The following is a 22,220-nucleotide window of genomic DNA, read 5'->3' as shown; positions in this document are numbered from 1 at the left end:
TTCAGGATTTTTGTCCGGTCGAAACAGCGTAGGTCACCTGCATTTGGAAATGCTAGAAGCTACAGCAGTTAGAGTAGTTTTTGTGTGTACATGCAGTAAAATCCTTAAATCTAAAAATAAGCTTCAGATCAGATTTTAATTTTTGACTCATCAGTTGTCGTGTTTTAAATTCTTGTACTGCGCGTCACTCCATTTAAAAGAACCTGTGTGCTTCTTAAGACTAAGACTAAATCCTTCTTTGCTTGAGCTGCTGGTGTAGTTTAAATCCATAAATCTATCTCCATCTATATGCCCCCAGTTCTTCATGCTCCATCCTTCTGACAGATGAAAGCTGTGCAGTGGAGGACACAGTGACGCTCTGGAAAACTCAGGTTAACACATATAGACCTAATATAATCTGAAGACACAAAGAGAAATGCACAGAACATGTTGTCATGGCCCTGTACAAACCTGCTTCATACCCAGAGCTGGAATGATGTTGTGATGGTGGTGGCCACATCGCCCAGGTCCACATCAGGTGGAACAGGCCATGATGAGGAGCTCACACTAACCATCAAGTCAAGTTTGTGCAGTGAAAATACCAATAAAATTCAATCAGACCATGTGGCTGCATCCGCAGAGTTGACAAAACCAGAGAAATGTGGCTTTTCTTTTTTTGTGACGATGTCCTGTTACAGTGCAAAAAGTTTAAACAATGTTTACAGCGTTTTATTTTATGAGGACAAGTGATGCATTATCAGCTTCCCTTGTCATTTCCATTATGCACATTGGATTTCAGATGAAGGCATTTGTTTTTCTCCATACAGGCCTAAAACAGCATGAACCCAGTCGTACTGAATAGTAACCACATAAAAAATAACCTGAACACTATTGACTCAAAAATGAAAAAGCACATTTGTACACATTAACAAATACATTGCCAGTTATTATTAAGTGAATATTTTAGTTTGAAACTGACTGAGAATAACTACAGCTGAGTCACATGATCCAGATGTTCATAGCAGACAGAACCTTAGAGAAATGATAATTCTGAAAGGACAGTAGATGGTTTGTCCTGCTGTAACGTTGCTTGATTAAGGGTCAGAGCTTCTCCAAAACAACACAACACTTCAGTAATCGTGAAGTTGAAGAAGTGTGGAACCAATGGCCTTCTGATCAAAGCAAGTAACTGGACAGGAAGGACCTTTGTGAGGGAGGTGACCAGGACCCAATGGTCACCTTGAAGATGAGAAGCTGAACTTCTCTAGACTTTACCCAGGGGAGCTGTATGTGTGACCAAATGTCAGAGTCAGACGGTTCGGATATTACACAGACTGTATCCTGTGAGCCCCCCAGTACAAAGTCCAGCTACTGTCTGAGCAAGTAATAGAGCGGTGAACTGTCCAAAGGATTAAAAGCCACCAGCACAGCTTCAATGTGATGTAATCTCAACAGGTTCCTGCAGGACACTTTGGCTGCAGTGTTGGGATGCAACATTTCACTGGTAACACTTGACTGGAATAATATTACTTTCCCCAGTAACAAGTAGGGTAAAAAGTTACAAATAAAACTTCAGTAAAAATATGGCAATTACTCCGTTCAAAAACACTACTTTTGTTGTAAACATGGCAAAGATTGATCTGAAATCCTACATTTACATTCATAGTCATTGCAAACGTCACTATCACCAGCACCATGAGCAGTAAAACGTCATAAAGATGGAGGAAATATTCCCATTACTTTGATTTTGTCAAGACTAAAGGTGATTTACTCAGCGTTTATCATAATTGTAAAACATTAATACTGTGTGCAGGTAGTTACAAAAAAACACATGACCTCACACCTCTTAAAAGCAGTTGTAGTCAGTTAGATTTTTCCTTCATGCAGACATTTGTAGGAACTTTAAACAAATGATTACTTTTTTGTTACCTTCTTAAAACACTATCTTCCTATTTTTTACTCCTTCTGAACCGTTTTCCGTGCTCGTCTTTATCTGTGTTTTCTGCCATTGTTTCTTTTGGCTTCGGCCTTACACTGAAATATACAGTATAATGATCTGATATTCTATCATCTCTGACAGAGAGACAAGAGATTTCCACATTTCTGGAGAAGACCAGATCCAGAATGTGACCTGCCTCATGTGTCGGCACCTTTACATGCTGAACAAAGTCATAGATCGGCAGAAGCCACAGAAACTCATCAGTAAAGGACCTAGTTTCTGGATCAAACCAGATATTGAAATCTCCAGTCAAAATAACGCACTTGTAGCTTTCAGCCTGTTTCAAGAGCTCTTTAAACTGATCCAGGAACTCCTGGAATTCAATCAGGTTGGACCCTGGTGGACGATACACATTGACGATGAGGACAGGTTCCTCCCACTCATTATGCTTGAGAACTGTGGCCACAAATTCAAATCTTGTTATTTTGCAGTTAAAATGAAATCTTTTATGCAGCAACGTGTTCAAGAACTGAACTGCTACCCCTCCGCCCCTATAGGGCCTCACCTGATGATAGAAACTGAAATCATGTGGTGAAGCGTCCCTGAGGACGTCGCGTCCAGTGTGTCTTTGTAACCATGTCTCTGTTGTGCAAAGTACATCCAGGTTGTTTTGCGTTATGATGTCGAGGACCTCGCGTCTTTTATTATTCATCGACTGAACATTGAGCAGCGCCACCCTAACTGCTGTAGAAGCCTTTGGGCGGCTCTCAAACTTGTGTTTCCTTGTGTTCTTAACACTGCTTTCATCATCCTCTGTGTCTTCCTCACCATCCTCCTCCTCTTGATCATGCTCTTCATCCTGGCTATAATTCTCCTCATCCTCACCGTCCTCTTCCTCACCATAACCACCCTCATCATCTTCATCCTCACCATAACCATCCTCACCATAACCACCCTCATCATCTTCATCCTCACCGTCCTCATCCTCACCATACCCACCCTCATCATACTCGTCCTCACCATACTCATCCTCATCATAATCGTCCTCATCCTCACCATAACCACCCTCATCATCTTCATCCTCACCGTCCTCATCCTCACCATAACCACCCTCATCATCTTCATCCTCATCCTCACCATAACCACCCTCATCATCTTCATCCTCACCGTCCTCATCCTCACCATAACCACCCTCATCATCTTCATCCTCACCGTCCTCATCCTCACCATACCCACCCTCATCATCTTCATCCTCACCGTCCTCATCCTCACCATACCCACCCTCATCATCTTCATCCTCACCGTCCTCATCCTCACCATAACCACCCTCATCATCTTCATCCTCACCATAACCATCCTCATCTTCATCCTCACCATACTCATCCTCATCATAATCGTCCTCATCCTCACCATAACCACCCTCATCATCTTCATCATAACCATCCTCACCATACTCATCCTCATCATAATCATCATAACTGTCTTCATCCTCACTATCACTGTCCTCCTCTCTCTGACATTCAGCAAAAGTCTTCTGGTGTTTTCGTTGGCTTCCAGTCGTCTCTTCAAACTCCCTTCTGTGGACAAAACAAATGAAGGTACAGTTAATGTGATTTAAAGAGGCCGTATTATGCTGATTGTGATCAGGTGCAACATACATCTAATCAGACTCATAAAACACATAAAAACTAAATTGAAATATAATTACAAATTACATAAAAATGTTACCCATATAAAAACATAAGTCAGAGGCTTTGGAAAACATTATCATTCATTTGGGCCTTAAACTCACAGGTAACAAATTGTAACTAAACACTGCATCTCCGTGCTTAGAACTGACCCATGGGACAGTCAACAGGCAGGTCCCCGATATTCTGAGGGTTCTAACAGGTTCATAGGGAGTCAGTAGATGAGACATTAATTTAGGACCAACACCATCTAGTGATTTAAAAACAAGTACAATTATCCTAAAATGATTCTAGAACTAATTTAAAGCCAGTGCAAAGTTTTAAAAACTGCTGTAATGTAATAATTTGTAATATTAGCAGAATCAGACATTTGTTTTCTGTACATGACCTGAAAAACCTGGTTCATGCTGCAGCAAAGATGGTTGCTACAGTGAGCATCCCCTTATTTTAAAACAACAAAAATAGTAAAACAAAGAAATCTCAGCATCAACATAATATTTGAGGCTCACTTAGTACAAATGTTTCTTCAGAAACATCAAGGATGATGCAAACTTTTTACTAAGTAAACGTTATGATGAGGGGAAAAAGTTACTATTTTCAGTATTTCAAAGTAAGGGGATGCAAACTTTTGCACCTAACTGAACCTGCATCTACAATAGATTAGTTTAATATTTTTCACAGAAAACATACTTGCTCTTCAGGATTTTGTTGGTTGTGTCTCTCAGTGATTGGCTTTGTGCAGCCACATGGTTTTCCATGATCTGGTCTTTCAAGCTGTCAAATGCCATCCCAGCAGCTCGTCCCACAGCCTGATGATCAACAGGAGCCATTTTCAATACTCTCATTGTTATCATTGCTCAATAATGTTGTTATAGGAGCGTGTAAATGCATTGTGTGTCCTGATATAGTTTAACAAATAACTTCATTTCATGAGTCAGTCTAACAGTACATGTTCACACAGTCTCACCGTGACACTTGTGACAGCAGCTGTTTTCAGTCCAATCTTAATCATTTTTTGGATGAGCTGTTGAGTTCCGTTTACAGACAAACGTTTACCGGGCAGTGAAAGTAGCAGCTGAGGTGGAAAGAAGCGCTGGTTGGGAGTCGTGTGCGAGGGTCCTTTATTCACAGAAACCTGCTCTCTCACTTGCTTGAACTGTTCCTGGATTTCTCCTGTAGTTTTGTTGCTCTGCTTTTCTAAATCCTGCTTCTTTGTCATGGTGACAAAGGACATGACCTGCTCAATGATGGGAGTAGCTACAGAGATTGTGGCACCTACACCTAAACACCATATTCCTACCAGATCTAACAAATGAGCAGTTGCTGCAAACAGAAATACAGTCATGCACATGGTGCCCACACACTGACTTGCATTGCATTTCTCCTTAAGTGATTCCAGCTCTCGGGCCATTTTAATGAACTTCTCTGCACAGCACTCCTTCCTCCTGATCGAGGTGAAACTCCGCTCCAGCAGCTGCTCAGTAGTGGCCAAGATGGATGTCTGCATCTTCCTGATCCTCAGACCAGGAGGCAAAAAACTGCCACAGTGAAATGAGCAGGAGGCTGAAAGAAGAACGTCAGAGGACACATTCAATTAGCGATGTCTTGAGAATCATGTTGGGGTGGTAAAGCTTCAACACGTGTTCAGTCTCAACCTGTGGATTGGGCTTCACTAATGAGCATCAACACTGAGGGACTTGTTGGTTAATGTGTCTCTGTAGCGGGTGTTGTACTCAAAGACTGAGTGTGAGGGGAGATGCTCTACTATGTAACACTGAATGTTTCTGTAGTTATGAATGCGACTGAAACAGAGATGTGAAGCACAGGTTCAAACATTGTAAAAACTACATTCCCTAAAGTGTAATAAAGGATAAGAGTAGCAATACAGCATTGATGAAGTGATTTTTCTGAGGTTCTGAATGTTTAGCACTATTGAATTTGATGCTGTTGCAGAAGCAGACGCTTCCATTTTGGCAAACTAGCCAACACGAGTTATGTACAGCGATGCACCTCACTGTACACATAAGATGCAACAATAAAAAACAGAGACCCAAGCAGAAGACCCTATTTAAAGAACGTGATATGTGGGCTTTCCTGGGACCCCCAAATAACCAAATCCTCCCATGCTGATTATAACATGAATGTACAGCACAAGTCTGGAGCAGATGTGTTCCACGTGCCTCATCAATAAGGTTTCTGCTGAAATCTAATTTCTATTTTTAAAAAAAGAAAGAAAAAAAGCAGCAAATGTTAAAGGCTACAACAAGAAAATGAAGAAAAAATGTCAAACCATTTCTGCTGTAATGTGTTAACAATCTGAGTTGAACAATTAGTAAAACATTTGTAGTGATGAATAAAACTAAGGACACAATTCAGTTACAACAGAGACCGTGTGTGGACAAAACCAGCAGATGGTAAAGGTGGAGTTGGTTTTAACACTTCCTGTACTGACACTTTTTAATTTAGTTCATCACATTCAGTTTTAACAATCGGACTCTGCTTCAGATACGTGACGGAAAACATTAGCTACGGTACTAAATAATCACCTAAAATGCTAAACCTCAAGTACAAATACTTCAAAATTAAAGTTTATTACAGCAAGTGTTCCAACTCCCAAAGAGGCTAGAAGTCACAGGGTGTGTTCGCAGGCGAAGCTCAGCCTTTTACATTAAACACGGACAAACAACTTCAGATCTGAAACGTGAGAAGAAAAAAAAAAACTAAAAAAAAAAACTAAAAAAAAAAAAAAACCTTTTCTCACCTGTTCCTGAAGATTTAAGGGAACCAAGTTTAGAGAATCTGCAGCCAAAAGCTTTGCGCTGTTTACGCTGAGAATCCAGTTCCGTGTTTTCAAACCACGTGATTTCACGATTCGACGCACACGCACGAATATGTGCAAACAAAAGCTGCATATGTAAACAAAGTCTAAATACAGGAACAGCATTACGGGGTTTTACACTTTTATTAATAGATGAATCATCTTTACCAGCCCGGATTCTCCTCTGTCCTCCAGCAGCTGTTTGTGTTCGGCGGGACCCACCTGCTCTGAGGTGCGTCTCCCGTCTCCGCCGCTCAGAAAACGATCCACACTGCAGCGTCACCTGGTGTGATGTCAGTTCACAGAGAAGAGGGAACAAGATGCTGATGCACAGACTTCAACTAGCTCCTTCAAAAGGAGGATTGTGTCCAAGTTTCCTCACAAAAGTGAGCTGGATATAAAACCTGCTGAGCACTTGTGACGTCGGATGCATTAGAGACATAAGACAGATGGCAGCGCAGGCAAGGAGGGAAGGTGGAAATGAATTTGTTCATAATAAAGATAAAATGTTCATTCTGCTCCTGGATCAGTGGTTGAGGTGCTGGTGTTTCAGTCTGTGGAGGCTTAGTGTTACCTGACAGAGAAACACAAACAGCGAGTGACGTCGACTTTATTTCAGCTGCATGTAAATTAAAGACACCACTGGAAGCGAGCATGCTGTTAAACTGGTCCCAAGCTACAGTGGGACACTAGCATCATGTCCATCGGTCCTCCGCCACCTAAACACGTGGTTACAACAGCTGCAGTTTGTTTGTTTGGAAGCTTTTTACAGTGTCTGAGTTACAGCAAACAGTGTGGAAGTCAAACATACGAGTCAGTTAGAATCGCTAAGTATCATTTATGAGAAACAAATCATTTTAGACATCAACAAACCTTGAGTCCACTTTAAGATGGATTATGGAATCAGAAACGTGCTCAGGAACATTATTTAAATCCAAATCTCTGAATCACACATTTCCTGAGTAAATGAGCCCAAATTAACGGAAAACGTTACTGAAAGAAAACATTTACAATTTTATTTGTTGTTTTAAATGTTTTAAGACACAAAGCAAAGCTGATGACAGATTATACTGCAGATAATCAACGAAACTAAAAGTGGTTTAATAAAAAAAAATAAATAGCAAAGTTTCTGTGAGAATGAGAAACTCAAAGTGCATATTAACTGTTTGAATTACTTATAGACCGCTTTCATTTTCCAACACGACCTTGAAGAATTTAGATTTTTATTCTCCTCAAAACTTTGTTGTGATTACATTGTGGTTTCAGTAAAACTACTGTATTTTGGTTATTTTCTTTGTCCAGATTAAACTAAAATTGTGAAATTTAAAAATGAAACCTTTTGGAAAAAATACATAGTGACAAGAAAATGTAAATATAAAGCCAAAATTTCAGGAAAAGTTATTTTCACTATATTTGCTCCTGAACTGACTCGGATGTCACAGTAACTTGATTTTTTAAATTGCAAGGTCACGCAGGCCTGATGGAGGATTAGTTGAATAAGATCTAATATCAACATCAGCTAATTTTACACTGCATGTAGAAACCTGAAGCATCGGCATCATGCTGCTCGCACAGATGAAGAGAACATGCACCAGTTTGGAGTTAGAGAAGCAGTTCAGGTGACTTTCTCTGGTTACTTCAGTCTGTCTTGGCACTTAGACTCAAAACTGATCTCTGTCTGTGTGGGTGGTCCAATGCAGTTGTCTCTCGCCACAAAACCAAAGAAAGAAAAACAGCACAGTGCTGACGTCCCCCTGCCTGGTGTATCTGATGATGCAGGTGAATCTGTATATTCTTTCCAGGTGATTTCACAAATTGCCCTGCAGTTGGTGAACATTATTCATGTTGGATCAGAGCAAAGTAAGAAGTCCCACAAACATAGTTCAGTTTTAGTTTTCTGGGCCCTTCAGACCCAGAAAGACAAGGTACTCCAGTCTGTGAGATCACGATGAGTTTGTGTCTGGTTCATCAGAATCCTTTCGATTATGAACATGAAAGAACAGTTCAACATTTTGGTGTAAAAAAAAAAAAACAAAACACCACACTGTTTTTAACAAACTCTTCTGTTTTTCCTTCTTCTTTTTGGCCGTGTAAGAAGTGTTTGTTTTGAGGGTGAAAATCCGAGTGAAACAGCCTTTGTGAATAAATGCTGCAGTATGTCTGCCGTCACTCTCAGTAAAGAAAAGGTGACTGTAACCAATCTGAGCTACATTTTGAGGGCAACTTGACTTGTGAGATGAGATTTCATATTGTTTTTCAGAATGTTTACTTCATTGGGCTGCTAGCTGTCAGCCTAATTGTTTGGATGCTTTCCCAGCACTTGTACCCTTTCTAGAAAATGTATTTTATAAAATGCCATTAAATTTGTATGCACCTGCAAAATACAACACTCCATTGATCAACATTTACCAGATATTTCCTCTTGAAACACAATACTCTTTCACAAAGTAACTTAAATGCTCCAAAATAACAGAAATTGTGTGCAGCTGTCTTAGTAACAGGATAAAAATAATGTGTCTTTGCTTTAACAACATTTTCTAATCAAACTAAAAATAAACTAAAACCTTTTTGTTTTAAACTGTAAACGAACAAGGATTTCTGATGCACAGAGACTCCAGTGTTTCTGAAATTAAAGGGTGTAGAACAAACATCTTGTCAAAGGCTGGAACTGTTTTCTGTCGACCAACAACAGACAGAAAAACTAACCAACGTTCCCAAAATGTGGAACTGTTCATGTTCAAAATGCAGTCTTACCTTCACCACACACTGTTTGTTCTGATTCAGTTCATCATTTATGTTACAGAAATCAGAACACTTGTTCCCACTATCTTCCATCTGTCACACAGCAGCTCCTGCCACCAACATCCTCTCACTACAAGGTCTCTGCATCAGCTTTCACTTCCACACACAGTCCTCCATCAGCCTCAGCATAAACATCCTTGGATGTTCAGACACACAAGGAGCCGTGTGGTGGTCCTGTAAACAAAAAAGTGCAAGTGCAAATAAAAATAAAAATAAAATAATAAAAAAAAAGTTTAAAAAAAAAAGAAAAAACTACTAGGTGGTCTCTTCTAGAGTGGAACATAAAAATGTATAACTACAGGTCTACGTTTCACGTCCTCTGTTCCTTGACACTTTAAAGATCTTTGTTATTTTCATCAGTTTCTTCAGAAGTTTTTCCATTTCCAGCTGTTGACAGAAGATAACTCAGTTTGTCTCTATTTCAGATGTTCCATCAGCCTTCAGCTGCATGTGTGGATGAGCTGGTGATGGAGGAGCCAAAGATGACGAAGCTGGACGCTGCACATGTAGGAAAGGATGAAGGATGGATTTATACGTTGCATGTGTGCATGTGTGGGGCCCAGCTGTGCTGCAGTGTTCATGGTTCACCTCCCGACAGGAGGCAGTGGAGGAGCTCCTCTCATCACTGCAACAAAAAGATCAAAACATAAAGAACTCATTAAAAGATGAACACAAGCAGCAGCACGACGGTGATGCAGCGTTGACTGTGTAGTTTCAATTGCAATTTAGATATTTTTGACCAAGATTCTCATAAGTAGGGTAGATTTAGCACAACCTGCTAAAATGCTTCACTGACATGTTTGGTTTTAAAGGGTTAAACTAAATTTTAAAAAAGGTTATAGAAAATTCTAGAAAGCATTGGATGAGTAAACCAGTCAGAAAGAGTGAGTTTACCTCTGTTGGCCTTGCTGGGATAAATCTTAGTGAAGTGTCTATATTCGTCTGGAGGAGGGAAATCATCCAGAGGATGAAATGAATACTTGGACTCAAAATCATCTGTTGGAAGACATGAGACGTCACATTAATTCTCATTTCGTAATTTATTTTAACATTTTTTTATTAGGGCTGCAACATTGGAGTTTAGGTGTTTGCAGGCAAACTGAAGACAAATAAAGGAAAACGTGAGGAAAGGAAAAGGCTGAGGAGGAAAAAAAAAAAAGAATGAGCCCAAACAAACCAATGGAATTTTTTGAGGAATTTTGAAGTTTAGAAAACTGTCCAAGTCTAAACATCTGGAACAAGAATAATCAACGAAATCAATGAGCAACTAAACTAATACAAATTGATTAAATGTGAAAAATAACCCAAATAATCATTAATGGAAGCTTCAGGTGTTCTGGTAAAGACAGACTCACCGACAAATGAGCGAATAATGGAGGAGGAGGAGGGTGGGTGTCCATTCCGGAGAGGAGGGGGAGGCGGGGGAGGAGCAGCGGATGTACGGGTTGGCGGGGGAGGAGGCTTCCCTCTGATGGGGGGGTCAGAAGAGAGGGAGGGGCTACCATATGTCCTGTAAGGAGGAGGAGGTGGAGCTTCTCTGCCCCCCGCCCTCAAAGACGACTGGACTGGACCCGGAGTAGCTGTAAGAGATCAATGCAGCTGATCATTGATCATTACGACATAGATGATTTGATGTGAAAGGTGATTTAGAACAGAAACCCGAGCAGGAGATGGGAAACTACATTTCCCATAATTCATTCATCTGGACTATTGGATGACATCACTGTAAACAGTTGTTTAGTTGTTTTCAACGTGTTGAACAAATGATATGAAATGTGTTGAGTTCTCACCTGCTCCTCTACCTGGGGGATCTCTGATGGGGGGTGGAGGCCTGTTGGTGCTCTGTTGGGATGGGGTGGGGGAGGCAGGGGGCAGAGGCCTGTTGGTTCCCTGTTGGGATGGGGTGGGGGAGGCTGGGGGAGGTGGAGGAGCAGGGCCTCTGGTGGGGGTGTGGCCTCCAGGGGAGGGGGCGGTCCTCTTGTTGCTGAGGGAGTTGTGGCGCTGTGGCAGCTCAGGAGCTCCTTCCCCTGTAATGCGGTAAGGTGGAGGTGGGGGGGCCAGGGAGGTGGAGGAGGATGTGGGGTTTCCACCTGAGGTAGGGGGGCGTCTGCTGTTGGCAGGTGATGGGGGAGGTTTGGATGGGAGTGGCGGAGTGTTGTTAGGGGTTGGTGGGAGGGGCTTCTCTCTGTTGTAAGAAGTTGAAGATGAGGGAGGAGAAGGTGCGTTGCCACGGCGACAAAGGGGAGGAGGAGGAGGGGGGGCTGAGGAGGAGTACTTCATGCCAGTGGAGGGGGAGGAGGCTGCAGAGGAGGGGGATGAGGGGGAGGGAGAGGAGGATAGGTTGGGGAGCGAGGGACGCTGGGAGCGAGACGTTTCCATGGGTGATGATGTCTGAGGGGAGGGGGTCTCTGCGTCGTCATGACAATTACTAGGAGGGCGAGGAGCCGCAGCTCGAGTGGAGGAGGAACGGCCAGAGGAGCCATCTACAAAAAACAAAACAGTAAAATCTGAGCAATTCTAAACTCATTATATAAAGTCATGATTCATTTTAATTTTTATAAAAATGTAAAGCAATGCTACAATAGTAAAACTAGTAAAATCAAAAACATGATAACATGAAAATGATAGCAAGTAAAAAAGAAGTCACAACTAAAATACAAATAAATCTAAACTGTACATTAAAAAACAAAAACAATGAAAAAAATATTTCTAAATATTAAAACATTTACACACATAATAAAATATTTATTTGCATATTAAAAATTAAATACAGAGTACAGTGCATCCAGAAAGTTTTCCCAGCACATTACAGAAATTTTACAAACAATAACTTGTAATGACAAAGTGAAAGAAGTTTGTTTGAAGTCTTTACAAAAGATAAAAAATAAGAAACAAAATAAAATCACATGTACATAAGTATTCACACCCTTTATTTAATACTTTGTTGAAGAACCTTTAGCACCAATTACAGCCTCAAGTCTGTTTGAGTATGATGCTACAAGCTTCACACACCTAGTTTTGCCCAGTTTCTCCAGTTCTTCTTTCCAGAACCTCTCAAGCTCCATCAGGTTGGGGGGGGGGGGCTCTGGGCTCTGGCTGGGCCCCTCAAGGACGTTCACATAGTTGTTCTGTACCCGCTCCTGTTACCTCGGCTGTGTTCTTAGGGTCGTTGTGTGGTGAAAGATGAACCATCGCCCCAGTCTGAGGTCCAGATGCTCTGGAACAGGCTTTCATCGAGGACGTCTGTGTACATTGCTGCATTCATCTTTCCCTCCATCCTGACTAGTCTCCCAGTTCCTGCTGCGGAAACACATCCCCACAGCCTGATGCTGCCACCACCAGGCTTTACTGTAGGGATGGTATTGTCCCAGGTGCTGAGCGGTGCCTGGTTTCCTCCAGACATGACCCTTGACATTCAGGCCAAAGTGTTGAATTTATGTTTCATCAAACCCGAGAATTTTGTTTCTCATGGTCTGAGAGTCCTTCAGGTGGGCTTTCATGTGCCTTTTACTGAGGAGTGGTTTCCGTCTGGCCACTCTAGCATACAGGCCTGACTGGTGGAGTCCTGCAGAGATGGTAGTTCTTCTCTCTCTCCACAGAGAAATGCTGGAGCTCAGAGTGACCATCTGGTTCTTGGTCACCTCCCCGACTAAGACCCTTCTCTCTTGATCGCTCAGTTTGGCCGATCCTGGTGCTTCTAGACTTCTTCCATTTACAGATGATGGAGTCCACTGTGCTCATTGGAACCTTCAAGATACAATCCTGTCTCAGAGGTCTACAATTGGCTTAGTTTGTGCTCTGGTAACTGTGGGACCACAAACACACGTTTGCTTTTCCAAATCATGTTCAATCAACCCACAGGTCGACTCTAATCAAGTTGTAGAAACATCTCAAGGATGATCAGTGGAAACAGGATCCACCAGAGCTCAATTTTGTGTCAGTGTCATGGCAAAGGCGTCAAATAGTTATGTACATGTAATTTGTTTGTTTTTAATTTTTTTTTATAAATTTGCAAAGATTTCTAACAAACTTTTTTGACGTTGTCATTATGGGGTATTGTTTGTAAAATTTTAAGCAAAATAAAGAATTTGATCCATTTTGCAATAAGGCTGTAACATGAAAAAAGGTGGAAATGTTAAGCGCTGGGATACTTTCTGGATGCACTTATATACAGAATACTTCAGAGTCCTCACCACCGACTGGCCTCAGTTTGGGTACTCCACTTGTAAACAGGCCTCCGACTGGTGGAGCGGAACCTGATGGGCTCACTGCTCCGCTGACAGTGGTTCCTCCTCCTGCTGCTGCTCCACCTCCTTTGGGCTCTGAGAACCACAACCAATAAACAAGTGAGTGAGGGCTCTGCCTTCTAAAGGCATCATGTCACTGCAATACACTGACACTACGATGACATTACTGACTGGATGAGTGAATGAATGTGTGAAGGTTGGATGCAGGAGAAACAAATTAACTACTTTATACAGACGTCGGTACAGACGGTGGGATGCAGGCAGGTGAGATGTTTTGAGATGCAGTTACGTGAGGTTGAAAATTTAAATGAAGTGTTTTACGCTCCTACGCAGCTCCGATGTTCATCGACAGCACAACATGAGCAACAAACAGTTGAAAACATGTAATTATCATTTTTCACATAACAGGGCTGCACAGTGACATGGCAATTCACAGGATGAGCTTTTTATTTACCCCGGAAAGACGTTTTATAGGCAGGTAAAAAGTCTGTTTATTCCACCTACCCTGATAAGTTATTTTCCTAACTCTGGTCGTATTTTACACATCATTCATCTAAACTAATCCCATTAAAACCTGGCTTGTAAGTGACACACTTATATCAACAACAAAATGTTGTTATAAGATATTAATAGGTGAATTATTCATTAACTATAGCTCTAGAAGATAATACAGCCCTGGGTCTCCCCACTGCTTAAGACGTCTACTTAAGACCCCACCTTGTGGAAAATTACAGACCTGTGTCTCTTCTTCTATTACTGATCAAGACCCTTGAACAAATACTCCGCAAACAAATTTCAGACTTGTTTTCTGAACAATCTCCTTGTCGTCAGTCAATGCAGCTTTAGAGATCTGTTTTAATCCTACTTCATTTACCATTTACCATTTCCTACAGCCTTTGACAGTGTCTACCACCAATTTATTCTCTGCACTCTGTGGTATCCATCTCTCCTGGATCAGGGTTTCTCCTATCTGGATAAACCTTCTACATGTATTAGCTCAGCTAGGTTTCCAGCTCTTATTGCATCCACACAGGTCTAGTTTTCTCCTTCTACAACACATAATCCACCCACAGGGTTTTTCCTATCATTGCTATGATGACAACACACAGCTTCCTTCCACTTGATGGCTCAACTGTATCATCACATATTTCTCTGATATCCCAAAAACAGATGTGCTGGTTTTTCCAGCCAGACCTTCAATACAACTAACTGTAAATGCAAAATTCAACCTTCTGAACCACATTCTTCAATAATGTCAATGTTCACAGGTCTCACTTTCATGGTATTACTACCAAAATAAGACCAGACCTGTTTTATTCAAACAGAACTATGCATTAAGAAGAATTTCAGAATAAGATTAATGCGCTGAGCAGCTCTTATGCCCGGTACAGACTACAACATATTTTTGTCTAGTTAGAACGTCGCTGGGTCAATTTAGACTTTAAGGTCATAAATTCTTGGCGTGACTTGATTGAGATACATGACAGACTACATGTTGCTATCTGACAAATCCTAACAGAAATGCCAAGTCATAACTTGTCTTTTAGATGTTTTATGCAGGGACTGAATACATCTGCTGATATCTTTTTTTAGACAAGTGTTTACAATTTGGAGACAATAATGGGCATTATCCACTACGTTACGATTGTCAGACACGATGCAACTGTGAGTTCTGATGTGCCATCGTGTAGTCTGAACCCAGCATTACGTAGCTTCTTAGTTTCTGTGTAAAGATCACAGATGTGTGATCAGTCCTCTACTGCAGGTAAATGCAAAGCTTTTAAACAGCAAGCCAGCATCAGCAAGCAGGTGAAAGTCAATTTCGTTACATAGTTATGCTAAGCTGCCATGCTAACACATTTTGCTGCATGCTGTGCCCAGTGCCGTACTGTTAGTTTCATTTCAAACTAGTTCACACCAGTTCCAGAAAAGGTTTATAACTATTACACTTTACAACTGTACTATGTTGTCATAGTACAAAGAAATACATTATATTACATTGATTTGTCTGAACTGTCTAAACCAAAAATGTAAAATTTACTGTGAGGAAAATACCCAATTTAAACAAGATGGACGCAGATTACTCTGGTCATTCATTTTAAAAATATAAATCAAAATGATTAATCTTTATCAGAATATTGGCTACTTAACTTTCTGTCAATCAACAAATCAATTAACAATTTATTACATTATTTCAAACTCTGAAAATTTGTTCCTAAACTGTTCTAAGGGCACAGTACAAATGTTTTTTCCACCGATGGATAATTACAATTTGTCACATTTTGAATTTTCTTCTTTTTAATTTGAAAATCAACTTTATATATAGTTTGCAAACAACTGGGTAGAATTTTTACCATTACAGCTTAGTAAAAACTAGATAAGAGAAATATTGTAGATGAGTTATTAAAAGTAATATCAGTGTAATATGTACTGGTTATGTCGAGGTGATATTGGAGTATATTTTTAAATCACCTGCACTATAATGTCACATCATAGCTCTAATATTTTGCACATTTGAGCAGCACTAATTCCATAGAACAGATTTCATGTTCTGTTGTTCAGATACTAACTTGACTCACTAAACTAACTTAGCTAACTCACCATTTCACAAACTGCAGTACACAAGACTTTCAGGGCATGTGTGATTTTCACAGAACAGATGAATGAAACTCTCTGCAACATTAACGTGAACAGCAGACATCAGCAGGTCAACAGCTGCTCTGCAAGAAGCTGCAGGATCTGTTCTAACAGCCGCACCATTGCCTGTCCATCCACCCTACACACGGTTTGTTGCACTTATAATTTATGTACAATCACAGCACTGCTATGGTGCCAAGTGAGCAAGTTGGATGGCTGACATGATACCATTTAAATACACATTAGTAAATATTCAAACCACTTATAAACCCCAACTTAAAGGAGATCCGCAACAGAAGGAAACAGAGGAGAAAAATAAATAATTATTTTCAAAGAAAAATCCATGACACAATTAATACCAACATATCAGAGATGGAGAAACAGTAAAAAGTAGAACGCAAAACAACAAACATGAACAAACAGCATAAAATCCAGTTTTTTCTTCAATTAAATCATTTCACAGGTGGCAGTTAAAATAGGAATGAAATGTATGTGTAATGTGTTTTCTGCCAGGACTCAGTGCTCAGGGTAACAGGATATCCAGGTCAAGTTTCTCTCACCCTGCTCCAAGTCTGTTTCGGTTGGGCATCACTGAGAGATGCTGATCTGATCGGTTTATCATATTTCTTGTTGATAAAACTACTTAAATAAATTCAGCGCCAGATGATTGCTGAACATGTTATGATTCATCCAGTTTCGGTTTCAAAATTCTAACTTCATCTTCTCTCCACTATTGCCATAATCACACATTAGGGTTTTCAGAGGGTTTAGGTGCTGTCTGGGTTTCAGTGTGTGGTAGTTCAAAGGAATTTTCATTTTGTCTCCGACAAGTATCGCAGTTTTAGTCAGAATTCTATTCATTCTGATTAATCACAGTTGGGATTTAATGATAATTTACAGACAAGATGAAAACTTGTAATAAATCTATATTCATGAAGACAACCTTCACTAGATGTTAGCTGTGATGATATCTGAGGTTTGAGGAAATAAAACAAACAAAATAAAACACAAACATACAAATTTTGATCTGAGCATTATGACAGCAGCTGCAGATCCAGAGACTGGATATGAAGCAAATCTTGGACCACATATGGACCAGTTTGGATCTGAAGAAACCGGATTTGGTTTGTGTACACTGCAGCAGAAAAGTTAATTTACGTAATCAGACGTCAGAGAGAGTTATTTAGTCCACTCTGGCATTTTCACAGCTTTAATTTAAAAATGTGTGGACAGGAAACGTGGCGGCTGTTTACCATCTGACCCTCAGCCTCCTGCAGTCTATTATCAGAGAAGGTTTGTTGTCTTACTCTCTAGTGACAGAGTGGAGCTCTTATCTCCGGCTGTGGTCTTCTGCTCCGCAGACGGTGCCCCCTGCTGTTTAGGCTGGCTCTGTTGCTGGTGTAGGTATTGGTATAAGCGAATGTATGGGTGCTCTGTGGTAGGTGTTTGGCTCTTTGGTGTTTGACTCTTACTGTCGAGCAGAGGAGCACTGCGGTCGTTCACCACCGCCACCTTCTTCAGCTTGGTGCCATTGCAGATGTCCGACAGCAGAGCACCACGACCTTTGGCCTCATCCTTGCTCAGCTTTGGGGGACTGGTGTTGGCCTGACGGGAGGTAAAAAGAGTTGAACCGTGAGTCTACATTTATTCATTTGCATTTAATATTTTCCACAGATGTTTTTATCTAAAGGGAGTCGTACGGTAGAGCAACCAAAAAAAATCCTGAAGAAGAGAAATGTTTCAGTTTTGTGATGTGAGGGAAGAGTAATTTATTTTCTAACTGCATAAGAAGTTGCAGAAGAGTTGTCTTCAACAGTTTTTTAAAAATATAGTTAGTGGAGCTTTTAGTGAAGACACAGAGTTAGATAATTCATTTCACCATCTGAACTTGAGACCTTTGTTCAGGTAGTCTCTTGTATGATGTTGGGACCACCGGACACTGTTTGTTGGCAGATTGCAGTGGGAGGTTGTAGAGAGTTCAGGTAGGAAGATGATGTTCAGTTGACAACTCTGTAGTTGAGAGTCAGGGCACTGAAACTCTGCGAGTACAGAGATCTGAACAGAGGTGCGACGTGTCATTTTGTCTGATCAAAAATGAGACACGCTGCTGCATTTTGGATCATCTGATGAGCTTTGATCTTCCTGCTTGTAGCTCTGTCACCAGGACACTGCAGTAGTTGTGATGCGATATAACCAGTCCCTGCATAACCAGTTGGACTGCAAATTCAGAAATGTAGAGTCTGATCTATCTGATGATGTAAAGGGGAAATCTGCTGCCTGAGCGATGGAGATGTGGTCAGTCTTTTCTCACAGAAAAGATGGCTTTGATTTCACAGGGTCCACACAACATTTAGAACATTTCACAGTTCACCTCACCACACATTAAGGCAGTATCACCTGTGACTGGCAACAAAAGGAATCGGTTACATTTTTTTTGTAAATACTGAATCTGTAAAATAATGACTCAACATATTGCAGAGAGAATTAATCTTTGGCATTGTTATTTGTGCTACCTTTGTGTCTATTTGTGGTCATTTGCAGCCCCCTGATCCCTCCGTTCAGTGACATGCATGAGTGATGATGAAGATGAGGCAGAGAGGGTAAAACCGAGGGATAAGGAGACAGAAAGAGAAGAGGTGGGTGGTGTTGATGATGATGATGATGATGATGATGATGATGATGATGCGTTTAGCTTGTTACCTGGCTGAAGGTGGGGTGAGGTGGGGGTCCCCCTGGTGGAGGAGGAGGAGGGGGAGGTATAGGCATCCTGCTGCTGATACAATACACACCTGATCACCCTGAAACACACAAACAGCAAATCACAAAGGTTTTTTCCTGATTAAGGACACAAATCTGCTTCATGGCACAAAAACTGAGGAAATGAACATCAATGTACATTTACACCCTAAACTAAGTACTACTCCGTATGTAAATTAGACAATTTAATAAGTACAGACGTACTTATACAGCACTTTTCTACCTATTGGTACTTAAAGCGCTTTACACTGCTTGTCATTCAAATTGCAATCACACTCACTTTGATGTGATTTGAATTTCAAATCAAATCACAAAGGGGTTAGATTTAAATCGCTGCGCTGCTCTTCAAATAAAGTATATTACTGCGTTCAGGGGCGGTCGTCTACAGACCACAGGGTCAGTGGTTCAATCCCCGGTCCCAGCTATATGTCAGACTTCTCTGGGCAAGACACTGAACCCCAACTTAGTTGCTCCCGGTGAGCGTTGGTCAACTGCATAGCAGCTCCACTATTGGTGTGTGAGATTGTGAGGGTGAATGACAAGTCCGGTAGAAACTGGGGAGGGTTGTGTCAGGAAGGACATCCGGCGTAAAAAACGGTGCCAAATCAACATGCAGACAATGATCTGCTGTGGCGACCCCTCAACTCACGGGATAAACCGAAAGGCCAAAAAAACAAAACAAAAAAACACTGCGTTCGGTGAAGCGTTGAACTCGAAATTTTTTTATTTTGTTAAAGGACTAATCCAATTTTAACTTTTGTGAACCACAGTCTGAGCAGTTTATATATCTTCAACAAATGTGAATGACTCAACTGATTGAATGCTGTTGTTGCCATGGTAACGAACAAAGCCCAATCAGATCATGAGACAGATTTTCTCACTCATGATACACAGTGGAGACACACACAGGAAACAGATTTTCAAAATAAAAGCCCTCTTGATACTGGTAAAAATGTGTTTATTGTTTTAGTTTACCTGCAATAATAGGTCCAGGTTCACCGATTGAACATTTACAATTACTCGAGTTAACCTAAAATTCTGCTTATTTTTTACTTTTCCCCACATTTTTAGAGCAAAAGCAAACATTTCAGCTTTTCAGTACAAACAGTTCACACTGCATCGTGTTTTTGGTAATGCTTTTTCTAGCTAATTTTAGCAGTCATTTCATGACATTTTATAGAGCTAAATTAATATTGGATACACCTTAGTAATTTAATACTACAAATATATACAATACATTTAAAATATGTAACGGACCTCTCACTGATGCATTTCATCTGGGGTGTTTCTGAAAAATGATGAACGAAGAGCCTTTTTCAGTTATATGGAAATTGAGTCTTAAAGAAGATGCAGCTGTACACCAATAAACCAGGATCACACCTTACAACTGCTTATACCTGGACGAGAAAAAAGAACATTTGTGACACATAAAGGATCATGTCGCTTTACATGAAACACTGCCCACAGCAACTAAGGACCATTTATTCTCTTTGATTAAAGTGTAAAAATGGCTTCATTTCACAGACAGCGTCAGATTAGTTCTACAATTGAATAAATTCCCTAAAACCCGTAGCTACGCCAGTTCCCTCCTTTGAAAACAATCGCGACCACATTAGACCGGTTCTACATAAAATACTACAGTGCAGAGTTGTACCACGTGTATTTGTTTAACACCCAAAACTGAGATTTCTGACACATTTACTGGATAAAACAGAATAAACGCGTTTCCATCGCCGTGTCGTGATGCTAATCAGCTCACTTAGCTACTAGCTACCATCCTCCGCACCGGCCTCCAGGATTCTAAGCTAACACGTTAGCATCTCTGCTCTTCTCCAGCTGTTTGTCTTACCGACCAGCGTCTGTCCGCGCGCACGCACAGGCACAAACCTTCCCGTCATCAGCTAAACTACTCTTAATATAACCATCCGCGGATAATTGCGCCGTTAGCCGACCAGCTAGCCCCGCCTGCTAGCTGGCTGTGCGTTAGCATCACTGACACATCCACACAGGTAAAATAAATCCTACCTGTGCACGTTACCACGTCTCTGCCTGTTGAATCATGCTTGATTGTGACCGTTCAGAAGTTTGGTTTGTCTGTGTCGGTGCTGTGCTTCCAGCTGTGTAGCTCCGCCGTTAGACTCCGTCCGCTGCGGAGCTGAGATTTGTCTTCTCAGTGAAGACACGGGAGCACGTGACCGGTCGGAGGCGCCTCGCCGCAGCATCTGCAGCAGGACTGGATGCTGATCCGGTTCGTCAGATTAGTCTTTTATAGATGTGGCAAAAGTACAAAGCTCAATGTGCCAGAAGTCCAGGTACTTGGCTAAAAGGCAGCATTACTGCCTTTGGAGCATTTACTGATTCACAATAACGGAATTTAAATACCAGTGAAAAGTTCCGTCCACATAATGTTTTAAAACAACAGTCAGGTCCCAACATTAAAAGTTTATTTCTGCTGTGATCATTCCTGCTGTTAATACGGTCCTTTATGGCATTTATTCAGGACATGATTTTTAAATAAGTGATGGTGGCCAAAATGAAAAATCCACAGTTCTTCATGTTTGCAAAAAATGAAAAAAATGCGTTTCAGTTCATAATTTCCTATTTTTGTTAACTTTTTCACTGTAGCTCAACAGGAAAACACGTCAAGGGAAACACAACAAGGTCACTTCACACTAGAAAGACTAACTTCAAGAGAAATGCAATTGATTGAATAAACTCAGGCTACTTGAGCCTTGTCTTAGCTTTAAATGAACATTACAAAATGTTTTTGCACAAAACAAGGACTGTGGATTTTGACCACCACTTCCATTGACGTGGGATCTCTTTGCCCTGTAGCAATGGTTACAGCAAGAAAGACCTCATTCAGTGTTGGTATGGCCACCTGGCTGGTTATTTTACAAAATATTGTGAACATACGCTTTAATTCTTGTCTAAATTCAAGGAGAGAACCACTTTAAAATCAACATTTATGACAGTGTAATTTCAATTTCTGAAAAATTTGAAAAGTTTACTATCATTTGCAAAAGTAACCAAAGCTGAAGAAAAAGTACACTATCTGAAAATATTAGGTGAAATGTATCACTTTCATTCAAGGATAATAAACTTGTTTTCTACAGTAAATTCTAATAATTTTGTGGCAAAATATAACAAAATATCACTTACAAATGTAAAAAAAAAATATTTACAAATGTAAACTAAATATTTTTTGTGTCTGTCATGTAACTTGTTTGTTCACTTGTACGATACTCATTTAGATGAGGGGTGAGGGGAAATATGTTTAATGTGATGTGCAATTTCGCTGCTGGAACAGTGGTAGTTCCCCATCGTGGGATCAATAAAGTCTTATCTTTTCT

The 22,220-nt window shown here is 40.7% G+C and overlaps 2 protein-coding genes across 10 annotated transcripts; both read right to left on the bottom strand.

Annotated features, from left to right (window-relative positions):
• Positions 1-692: 692 nt before the first annotated feature.
• Positions 693-6,886, bottom strand: LOC137099594 (cilia- and flagella-associated protein 251-like). Of its 5 annotated transcripts, none has more exons than XM_067476632.1 (6): positions 6,593-6,886; positions 6,368-6,512; positions 4,574-5,169; positions 4,297-4,415; positions 2,484-3,495; positions 2,173-2,374 (listed from the first exon to the last, which is right to left on the bottom strand). In XM_067476632.1, exons 3-6 carry the CDS (start codon positions 5,111-5,113, stop codon positions 2,303-2,305), a joined length of 1,743 nt encoding a protein of 580 aa, XP_067332733.1. In that variant the 5' UTR covers positions 5,114-5,169; positions 6,368-6,512; positions 6,593-6,886; the 3' UTR covers positions 2,173-2,302. The 5 variants fall into 5 exon arrangements, with proteins under 5 accessions (XP_067332731.1, XP_067332732.1, XP_067332734.1 ...); XM_067476634.1 differs by having other exon boundaries at positions 2,173-2,314; XM_067476630.1 differs by having other exon boundaries at positions 693-3,495.
• A 532-nt stretch (positions 6,887-7,418) lies between these two features.
• Positions 7,419-21,092, bottom strand: LOC137099597 (WAS/WASL-interacting protein family member 2-like). 5 transcript variants are annotated; one of them, XM_067476641.1, is made up of 9 exons: positions 20,893-21,092; positions 20,125-20,155; positions 18,811-18,908; positions 17,418-17,715; positions 13,420-13,548; positions 11,017-11,709; positions 10,582-10,806; positions 10,121-10,222; positions 7,419-9,851 (listed from the first exon to the last, which is right to left on the bottom strand). In XM_067476641.1, exons 3-9 carry the CDS (start codon positions 18,874-18,876, stop codon positions 9,811-9,813), a joined length of 1,554 nt encoding a protein of 517 aa, XP_067332742.1. In that variant the 5' UTR covers positions 18,877-18,908; positions 20,125-20,155; positions 20,893-21,092; the 3' UTR covers positions 7,419-9,810. The 5 variants fall into 5 exon arrangements, with proteins under 5 accessions (XP_067332742.1, XP_067332741.1, XP_067332745.1 ...); XM_067476640.1 differs by lacking the exon at positions 20,125-20,155; XM_067476644.1 differs by lacking the exon at positions 17,418-17,715 and having other exon boundaries at positions 20,125-20,264; positions 20,893-21,091.
• Between the last annotated feature and the right edge of the window lie 1,128 nt (positions 21,093-22,220).

The sequence above is a fragment of the Channa argus genome, chromosome 15 (genome assembly GCF_033026475.1).
Source record: "Channa argus isolate prfri chromosome 15, Channa argus male v1.0, whole genome shotgun sequence".
In the NCBI taxonomy this organism is placed as follows: domain Eukaryota; kingdom Metazoa; phylum Chordata; class Actinopteri; order Anabantiformes; family Channidae; genus Channa; species Channa argus.
Note: the sequence above shows the minus strand (reverse complement) of the source record. Positions and strands in the feature narration are given on the sequence as shown.

Excerpts from the sequence above, each read along its gene's own strand:
- LOC137099594 (XM_067476630.1), bottom strand. The coding sequence starts at position 5,113 with ATGCAGACATCCATCTTGGCCACTACTGAGCAGCTGCTGGAGCGGAGT. Across the intron at positions 4,416-4,573 it reads CTGCTGTCACAAGTGTCACG|GCTGTGGGACGAGCTGCTGG; the intron begins GTGAGACTGTGT and ends GTTGATCATCAG. Across the intron at positions 3,496-4,296 it reads AACAAAATCCTGAAGAGCAA|AAGGGAGTTTGAAGAGACGA; the intron begins GTATGTTTTCTG and ends TTTTGTCCACAG.
- LOC137099597 (XM_067476641.1), bottom strand. The coding sequence starts at position 18,876 with ATGCCTATACCTCCCCCTCCTCCTCCTCCACCAGGGGGACCCCCACCT. Across the intron at positions 17,716-18,810 it reads CTCACCCCACCTTCAGCCAG|GCCAACACCAGTCCCCCAAA; the intron begins GTAACAAGCTAA and ends ACCTCCCGTCAG. Across the intron at positions 9,852-10,120 it reads TCCCAGCAAGGCCAACAGAG|TGATGAGAGGAGCTCCTCCA; the intron begins GTAAACTCACTC and ends TTTTTGTTGCAG.